This window comes from Stegodyphus dumicola, chromosome 9, assembly GCF_044657685.1.
Source record: "Stegodyphus dumicola isolate Sdum_Otavi_A_Nest chromosome 9, ASM4465768v1".
Lineage (NCBI taxonomy): Eukaryota > Metazoa > Arthropoda > Arachnida > Araneae > Eresidae > Stegodyphus > Stegodyphus dumicola.
In genome coordinates this window covers 26,273,579-26,284,196 of record NC_140776.1, presented here as the reverse complement: position 1 = coordinate 26,284,196, position 10,618 = coordinate 26,273,579, and the positions used below count along the sequence as shown (strand labels likewise).

At 34.9% G+C, this 10,618-nt stretch overlaps 1 protein-coding gene across 1 annotated transcript; it reads right to left on the bottom strand.

Annotated features, from left to right (window-relative positions):
* Positions 1 to 3,461: 3,461 nt before the first annotated feature.
* Positions 3,462 to 3,941, bottom strand: LOC146995316 (protein GVQW3-like). The gene has a single exon (XM_085824508.1). The coding sequence runs from the start codon at positions 3,939 to 3,941 to the stop codon at positions 3,462 to 3,464; it is 480 nt and encodes a 159-aa protein (XP_085680634.1).
* Positions 3,942 to 10,618: the final 6,677 nt, after the last annotated feature.

Sequence of the window (10,618 nt, the reverse complement as noted above, 5' to 3'; positions counted from 1 at the left end):
CTGTTTCCCTAATAAGTCTTTAAGTGGAGGTGAAAGAAGGTCAGTCTTACGTGGAATCTTAGTCAGCCTTTAATTCTTTGAAAACCGAAGCCTTCGCTAACCTGTATGTAAAATACAGAACCGCCCACAATGCTTTTCGAAAGTCGCAGTAATTTCCTTCCCACCCTATCCATTAACGCAGAAAGAAGAGTGAAGATTTCAAATGACATCCTTTCTATTTCTAACAAAGAAAGATAAGAAACAACAAATAAATCCTTTTAGGACATGCTCTCTACAATAAACTGATACAATGAATTTGGAGAAACTATAACATAACTTGGAGGGTGGGACTAAAACAACATCGGAATTTCGGCTGTTTCGGAAGGTTGTGGTCGTTTGAACAAAAGGCCGGCTGGAGTGTTATGGTCTTCAAAGAGTTAAGTGGATTGTATTTTCTCCTACTTACTGAGTGTTTTCTTGGTGTAACTGGAAGCATGTTTGGCTAGTGGTGGGGTGTTTCTTCGTTCGAATCATGGGGAAGGTATTGCACTTGGTTTCTGCTCTAACAAACCTAATATCTTTAATTCCACACTCTAAAAAGAGATAACAATGACTTAAGTTCTTTATAGTGTTTTAATATTTATTTTAAATAAAATGTTTTACCTGTAGTTATTGGTTAGATTAGGTTAGATTATTTGAATATGGCAAAGCACACTAGGCTAGGCTGCCTATGGCAGAAACCTTCATTTGTTACCATTGGAATATTGTTTAAATTTAGGGCGTTAACGTAAATTACTTAAGCGCCAGCCTAAAATTCTAAAATCCGTTTCTCATTTCAAATACAAACTTACACCTGTTGCAAAGTCCCAGCTCAGAAGAGACCTTATATTAGTTGTATCAAGTCCAAGGTTGCGTATATGTATTTACATTGAAGTTAAGATTATCATACTGATTTTTTACAGCCTTTTGAATAAAACTGAATGTATTTATTTGGAATGATACTTAGTACTAGATTTCACGATTACAAACTGAAATCAAATATGAATGCGTAAGATGTAACCCACATCATCCAAAACATATGAATAATATTTAAATAATCAGTAGCAAAACATTTGAGAAAAGAGAATATTTTAATGTTAAAACTTGTTAAAAGGGAATGTGCTCTTCTTTAATTCGCAGGGATATATGACAAACTGATGACAAGTTCCGAATATGTTGGTTAATAAGAGTTCGAAGAGCTTCCACTCCTCCACTGTCCAGTTCAAGACAGTGAGACTATAAGAAAAGAAATTGTCCGCCTATCAGTTCTTCCAAGGAGAATCTACAAGTTTTCAGTGGAATTCAAATTACGCAATTTGGTTATTTTGTTATTCTCCCTGTGCTTTTCGCTTGAAAAAAATTCTCAAATAGGTTTCTTGATGTGAATGCATGTAATAATTCTCAATAAACAACAAAGATCCACATACATCACTAGTGTTCTTTAACAGAAATAATGGTATTAAATGCTGCTATAATATTCTCTCCGTTTTCAAGAGACACAAACCATGTATCAAATACAAAAGGAACAATACGTCGCTGGTTTTATTTCTCTCCTTGCCATCAAAATTGCATTCTAATAACCCTCATGATTCTAATGCTGCTGGAACATTTCATGTTTCTGGCTGTTATTTGATATTCCAGATTTAGAAACATTAAGAGTCAGATATGTTTATACAGAATCTCAAGTTATTCTCTGAATACAACATTGGCCCATTCGTGTAAACACCAACTTTAATATTCTCCGAGACATTTCTCAATAGCCTTCGGCACAGAGTTTGTAACCATAGGAAGGTTCCCGTAGCTGCTTACAGTAGCTCCATGGCTAGTAATCAAGTTCCTATTTTGATGGACGGTTATGGAAAGAATTTAGAAGTAGTTGTTTCTTCTATGATCATTTCCTGGATCTTAATTTCAAAGTATTTAAATTGTTTTCACAAAACACAATCTGATTGGCTTGAAGTATTAGCATATTCACTTTCATAACTACCCACTTTACTTTTGAAGACTCTCTGCTTGAATGAATATTCCAAATAATAATTTACTCTTCATGAGCTAATTTCAAAGTTTCTCAGTTTCAGCTTGCTCTAAAGGTATTTTCTGCAATATACTTGACATGCGTTTTGATGATATTAAGTAGGTTTAACCCTATATTGCACTTTTAAACTATTGTTTACTTTCCATTTCTTCATTTAACTACATTATTTCATGTAGTTAAATAAAGAAATAGATTAAACAGAGAATAAAGAAATTATTCATTTAAACTGTAACTCTAAAGTCATCAATTTTCAAAGACTAGAACCTAATGTCATTATTTGTTTAGAAATATAATTGTTTTCTTTTTGGCTATTTAATGAAAAATAAGTCAAACTGATTGATTACTTCATGAATTATAGCTTTTGACTTTACTTTAACATAATATATATACTACATTAGTAGTATGAAAGTTTATAGTATATGTATACGTAGATATTATTTTTTATATCATTATCATCTTGAAAATTATATCATCTTGAAAAATCAATTTTCCTTTGGCAAATAAGCAATTTAATTTTGATTTTTACATTTTTGTTTCATTTGTTAAATTTTATAATATAGATATATTCAGGTAAATTTTAATAGCACTTTAATGGTTACCATTCAGCCCAATTTGATGTTTATTTTTCATACTTCTAATTTAGTTGAATTACATATTAACTTACTTTATTTAAGTTAGAATGAAATTAAAATAAAATACTGTTATTTGGAGTTAATAATTAAATTCTACCATTAAATATATATGTGTATATATATTTATTATACACACACACATACATACAAGGGGTGATCAAATGAAAAGGTACGAAACGACACGGTGGGTACAAATGTAGACTTAATTCAAAATATACACCATAGGCCTGAGCACAACGATCCCACTGAAGAACAAGCCGCGGGATTCCTTGTTCCCAGGATTCCTGTGGCCGTGTCGAGACCCAGTCCTTCACAGCGTCCTTGAGTACATCGTCCGAGTTGAAGCGCTTTCCTTTCAGGTGTTTCTTCAGTGGACAAAACACATGGAAATCGCAGGGCGACATGTCCGGACTGTAAGGCGGATGGTCCAACATCTCGCACTTGAATTTGGCCAGTTCCATGTGTGTGACTCTGGAGACGTGCGGATGCGCGTTACGGACCCGCAGAACCACACAACCGTGAGCAACCCCGGTCTGTTGTTTTTGATGGACCTGCGTAGGCGTCGGAGTGTCTCACAGTACACATCGGAGTTAATGGCTTTTCTGTGCTCGAGGAATTTAGCAAATAGCGGACCTTGAACTTCGAAAACGACCGTGTGCAACACCTTGCCTGCTGATGGCACGGCTTTGAACTTTTTATGAGGAGGTGACGACGCATGCTTCCACTGCATGCTGTCCCGCTTTTTCTCTGACTCGTGGTGATGGTACCATGTCTCATCACCTGTGACGATCCGCTCCATGAAAGCAGGGTCTTCCTGATACTGAAACAGATGTTTCAGTACGCAGTTCCTTTTCCTGGTCGGTGAGCTGCTTCGGAACAAATGCGGCACACACCTTCCGATATCGCAACCTGTCGTGAACAATTGTCCACATGGTTCCATAGCTGAAATCCATCTTCACCGCCAACATTCGCAATGTGACACGCCGATCACTTCTGATTAGGTCGTCCACCTCGTCGACGATATCGCTCGTGATGACAGTGATTGCCTGGCCTGGTCTCGGGCCATCACCCACACTCTCACGGCCTGCACGAAAACGGGCACTCCATTTTCTGACAGACTTGTCAGAGATACATTTCTCTCCGTAAACTGTCACCATCCGGCGATGAACAGCTGCCGGTTTCTCACCTTCCGCTGTCCGAAATCGGATAACACCTCGCTGCTCCTCAGTCGTCGAATTTAGCAACGCGAACGCCATCCTCTCCTTATACGAACTGCTGCATCATTTGGACGCAGCTTTTGATAAATTATTTATCTTATTTGCCGCTTTGAGCCTCTGCTCTCTCCCGCGCATGCTCCGATCCCAGTCTAGAATCCAATCGCATCCCGAGATGCCTCGCTACGCGCTTCCATGTCGGAATATGCAGATATTTAACTCTTACGTTTTTACGTCATTTCGTACCTTTTCATTTGATCACCCCTTGTATATATGTAAGAAAAATAAAGAATATGTAAAAGATTAAATTAGCAGTGTAAATTAATTTCCCTTCCCTATTCTAAAAATAGTAACCCCTCTCTACACTGCGTCATTTCGAGACTATTCTATGTTATATGATTCTTACGTAATTATTATGATGTAAATGGAAATAAAACTCAACCAACCAATAGTAATTTTAGAGCAATATTAAGTGTCTAATCAGAATGTATTGAGAACCAAAACTAACTCAGTCTGAATAAGATTTCACCCTAAAAATAACGCACTTGCTTTCTATGCTTTAGCCTGGCCGCACTGCAGTCTTTCTGCTCTTTCTTTCTTATTGCAAATTTATCTAAAATGTAAAATCTCATAATACACATATTTATGTATATTCCTTAATGTTTCAGATTATTATTCCCCTAGAAGTTGGTCTGGAGCATGAAAATATGGATAATTTATTTCTTGAGTTAGCTTTTATTAACTGAATATTTACTGTATTCTAAGACGTAATGATAAGCGATGGTGTGAAAATTTTTGTTTGCAAACATTTATCCTTTATTTCGTTTTCTTTCTTGCATTATTTAAATGCTTTCTAATTTTAATTTTAAAAAATCATAACTAGAAATTCACCTTTTGGGAGATTTAAAACTTGTGATTGTCATTCAGTATAGCAAAAAGCGCCAAACGTTACCCCTATGCATCTCTTATGCCTTACCCCATTTAAAGTTCTTTCTTTTAAGGCACTTCTTACGCACGATAAGTCCTTTTTTAATTGGTTAGTAAATTATTAGTTCTCGGTTAGTTATTATTTTTAGCATTATAAGACGTGAGTTTAAAAGCTCTAGATTTTGTAAATTATTCCTTTTAAATTTAATTTTAGTATTAGTAAATTGAATAGCTTAGCATTATAGATTAATTTATAACAAACACTAATGAATTTTCGTTTAATTTAATTTTTTATATTAAATTTTATTTTGTTTTGCATTATTCAATTTTAAAAAAATGCACAGAGGAGGCATTGGGAATTTCCCCATGAACATCAATAATAAAATTAATTAAAAGTGGTTCATCAGCTAATGTTAAGTGAACAGAAACACAATAGTTTTCCCTGCAAATGGCGTTCGGTTGAAGTTTAATCCACCTCTTCTTGACAAAGTTGAATTAGATTTTAATTGTTTTCATTTACCGTTTTTTATGTGTTTCTATTGTTTCCAAAACTTATTTAAAACTACTTAGTTTTACATTCTTCACTTACAGAAGACATTTTATTTTAATTATAAATTTCAAAATAGTACAAAATTTATTTATTTTCTTTTTGCAATCGTTGGTTCAAAATTATTTACTCTTTTTTGTCTTTAATTAATTAAATTTTCAACATTGTTTTGCTCAGATGTAATTGCTGCGTGGGTATGGGTTCATAATACATTGAATACACACAGAACAGATGGTAGCTTTATAAAATTTATATTACCGAAAGAAGCATTTCGCAGTTCTGTAACTTTCCAGAAAAATACTCGTACAGGTTTTCAAAGTATCACAGAGAGCAATAAATAGTTATACTTCAAACTACTAAGGACGTTAGACACAATGCAATGCAAAGATAATCTAAGGAACGAAGTAAAGACTCATATCTCAGTACTCCAGTATCGCTCTGAACTAATCACTAACAACTGAGAAACTGATGCCCTCTCCGGTTTCATATAGTCGTCCCTCGGTCGCCAAGAAATCTCTAGTACTTTCTGCTTCTCGAAATTATTGGAAGGGCCATGAGGACCGGACACGGTTACAGCTAATATAGGAATCAATTATATTTACTCAGCAACAATATCTATTATACTTATATAGGGACAGGATTAAAATGTCGCCAGCGGTCACCAGGTTTGGCGATTTCTCGCCAAATTTGGCAACAAAGCTTAGTTTTCAACCATTACCAGCTTGGCTCTATTTTACCAAATTAACGAGATAGCCATTTACTCAATGTTAAATAGATTTGCTCCTTATTTTTTCGGCAGAGAATTGCCTCTCACCAGATTTACATGTTACAGTATACAGAAAAATATAAAAATTTCACATATAATTTTACTAAAGTTATTTATTTGTGTATATCATAGTTAACGCCAAAAATACGTTCCCTTTTGACTTTAAAATATTCGCTTCTTTCTAAAAATATGTGCTATCGGTTACTTCATTTTAATTATATGTTTACCATAGTGTTGAGTTATATCTCATGTATCCATATTTGATTACAGTTTGTAATTGCGAAATTAAATGCTAAGCATCTTTTGAGTCAAATGACTTCAATTTTATTCAATAGGCTGTGAGCAATAAGTAAAATTCTAGACACAAGTATAAATACATGTCTCTATATCGCTTCTGATTGGGACTTTGCAGTCGTAGTAAGTTACCTTTGAAATCATATAGGGATTTTAGAATTTAGGCAGGCTCTTAAGTAATTTATGATAATATTCTGTTAACTCTCAAATTTCAAAGTTCCTCGAAATGTCATGAATAAATTGTATTTTCTTGATTATAATTAAAAAACGACTCTCATATTTTTTACCTTGATTCCTTTCCTTCCGATGTACAACCAACATGACATCAGGTACATTAAATTCTGGCAGATATTTTCACCATGTAATGTATACGCTGAGAGGGTCAGCTTAAGTATATGACTTTAAGCTTACAATGCTCCAAATTAAGCTTTGGCTGATTCGTGGGATCAAATATATTGCATTATGCCATAATATTTTAATATAACTGTAGAAATATTTGTTTATTATCGTACACTTCGAGATATATCATCTCATTAAGCAAGCGAATGTTGTCTGAAATGCAGTCATAGCTCTTCATAGTATGAAACAGGTAATTTTTATTTAATTGGGCTTCTGATAACTTATAAATAATTCCTGTATCTAGGAAAAATAAAAAATTACATAAAAAAGGTTTTTTAAAGGAATTTTCAATAATGGTAGCAGAAAAAGTAACTAGATGATTTTTAGAATAAGATTCTACCCTTTATATATATATAATTCCTAGGTTACCGAGTGAAAATGTTCGTTAAACTCTGTTAATTTGATCTGAGTTACGAAAGCCAAGAAAAGAGTTTTCTGCACGTCTACTTTCGTGGTTTTTTCCATGTATAATGCAGATCCGTGATAATTTATAGAAAATTCTCCACGAAAGCATGTCTCGCCTGAAGCAGCCAACAATCATATGCTTTCCCGTATTTTAGTGAAAAGAAAAAGCTAATTTAGAAATATTTTTGTAAAAAGCGTTTCTTTTTCTCGCATTCTTAAAGTAAGGAAAAGATAATGTTAAACAAGAAATTATCTGTACAAGAAAGTGTTGTCTTTAAGTTAAAATTCTATTTATGTACATGTAATCTCACTTCAGAAAATCAGTTTATGGTTTAATTTCTGAAACGTACGTGAACCGCACAGAAATTCCGCAAACGTAATTATCTCAAATTATGTCTTAATCTGGGCAAATGTCTCTTTAACCCTTCCCCGCACGCTACCTTTTAAAGTCAAAGTTTTGATAAAAAAAAGGTAGGCAGTCTAATTAGGCCTAGAGGAATATGCAAATAAAATTTTGTGAAGATAGCACTTATCGTTTAATTCTGTGGGTGTGCCCAAAGTGGCACACTGGTTGAATAGAGCTTCGAAAAGAGTACTGAAACAAGCATTGTTGTCAATGAACTGACCGATGAGATGCGGAGAAACAAAGAATACCGACTCTCAGTTGTCCTAGATTATTGGTGAGCCCAGTCTGGGCACACCTACCGCTCGCCGTTTGATTTAAGGCAATATTTCAAAGTAAAAATTTAAAACCAACATATAATAAGGAGATTATCATACAGCCAAAAAATAACATAGAAATTTATCTTCAAAGAATTCTTTTTATACCCTAAAAAATTTGGAAGATTTCTTTGAAAAATGAGGGTCTTAAAAAATGAAACATGGCTAAAATATATGGACTGGTTTGTGTTGAGATGCCATCTACTATAAATAAAGAAGGATCACAGTAACCTATAGTAACCTATAAATCCTTTTTCATTCAATTTTTCTGTGCGTACAGAAGGAAAATTTTAGGAAATTTGTGTCCGGTCTGGACACACTGTGCCGCAAAGGGTTAAAACATATCAAAGAATTACTATAATTGTCGCAAGATTAATAAATTCCTACAGGAATTATACAGAACAAGTTCATATGTGTTCGGAGGTTTATGTATACCTGATAATTATTCTGATTATCAGTTATTTAATTCTAGGAGTTTATTTTCATGAATTATTATTTTTTACAGAGCTGTTTCTCTCTTATTTTTCATCGGTATGCAAGATGTCCCGAAAAGATTTATATCACTTACAGAAATGAATTGTAACAACTAAAAATACGGCAAAAATTATGTTATATGCGTATGTTTAAAATAATTATCACACTTCGCATTTTGTACAGATCTCATTTTACTATCATATTCGAAACATTTTTGGAATTTATGCCAATGCGTGCATAGCACGTCGTCATTCTAGAACCTAGAGGATGTTCAAACAGTCAGACATATCGATCAAGAAACTAAACATTCGAGGCACTTTTAAGCCAACAGAAGCATGTTTTTGGCAATAGAAATATGAAATATTTTCAATTAAATGTTTTTAAATAATTATCCTATAATAAATCTCAGAAATGACATAAAAGCATTTCCGAAGGAAATATATTGGAGGTCAATTATCAAAAAGTCAGAAACGTCGTGTCTCTCTACTAGACTACTAAGTATTAGAATGTGATCTAAATTTTAGATATGATATGAACCGTGAAAAATCATATTACGTCATATTCAGTAACATTTCCTGAAAACAACTAACTGGTAAGAAAGATAAAACAAAACTTAGTTAAATCGATAAATATAATGTCATCCTTTTCAAAATTTGTAAGTATATTAAACATTAAAATTTTGGGGTCAAATATATTATATGGATTTATACTATCATTAGGAATAGCTTTTTATCATACAAACTTTGGTGGAACTTTCATTCCCTGTATTTTGTATACAAATTGTATTTTTACTTCCTTGTACGAATAAAAGGAGATATTGTAATTGCGGAAAATTTCGGGTATCATATTTTAAGGAAAATATCCATTTTGACCCCTCTCGAATCCAGTAGAACGACGTTTTTGCATGGCCATGACATAGTGTACATATAAAGAGAATAAAAGACTCTTTTCCCCAAAACGGATTATAAAAGGTATTTAAAATGGATTCAGATGATTTTTTATGCATGTATCTCTCATAACATTTAATTTAGGAAATTAAGAAGTAACAGAATTAAGATTACTATAAATAACTTTTTCGTCCGGCATCACCGGTAACTCACATGAATACCGATTCGTTCGACAAAACTTTAGTTAATCAGTATATTTAAACACTTCCAACTATTATTAACGTAATAAAGTTACATTTTTCAGAGTGGATGCATTAGGCAGGGAAGTAAACCTTTTATACCCTGTTACAGCTCGGAGTGGTGCAAAGAGAGGGAGTAGACAACAACGCAGAGACGAGGAAGCGACTGAAACGAAGCCATTCCTAAATGCAGATCTGTGTTGACTAGAAAGAAATGAAGAAAAAGATGATGAGGAGATTTGATAAATTACAGGGAGCACGTCAGTCTTGCCTGATCCCCCCGGGGGGTGACTCAGGCGAACGCCTTGGTAGTACTGGTTAGAATCTGTACCTAGGCAGTCTCAATCACGGGGGTATATAATTTGACTTCACAGGACTAGAGCCCGAGTATTGTACTCATGTTGTTTCAGGTTTGGCAGGGACCGTACTAGTACTGTCGTGTCTGTTCCTTCGGCTGTGGTGGAGCTATATTTGTCGACTGAGTTCCCGGGGGTTTGATTCCATTCAGTTCTCGTGGCGGGGACTGACAAAGTGAACAGATCACCTATCTACAATGTGGTTATCCCGATGGAGTGGTGCCCGGAGGCAAGGTGCCAGAGTTTTTTAATAGCATTTTTGTTCTTCCCAATTTTTCGTAAAAGCCGGGCGGGGACTTCGGAGGTTGCGCCCGCGAGAACGAAGTCCCACGGACATTGGATATTCAAACTCTGAATGGGTCCCGTGTAATGAGGACCTGGGACGGAGGTCCTTCGTCGGACGGAGGTGTCAGTCTTCCCTGATCAGTCCTTCTCTTCGGTCCGTCTGAAGGGTCCGACGCTGCCATGGGTTATTAGCCAACCTCAGGTGTTAAAAAAATACGTATTGTTTCTGGCTCTGTCTGTCGCCTCTGCTTGAGAAAGGGTCAGTCCTTCTCAGTCTGTCTCCGTTTCAGCTCTCGAAAACCCCGAGCAGACGTTTTTCTTCACTTGGCGGAACCTTGAACTTGGCGAGGAAACGGGGAAACACAGTTGCCCAGTTCCTGCAATCTTCAGAGCGACGAATTTGAATTGCTCTGAAGTGTT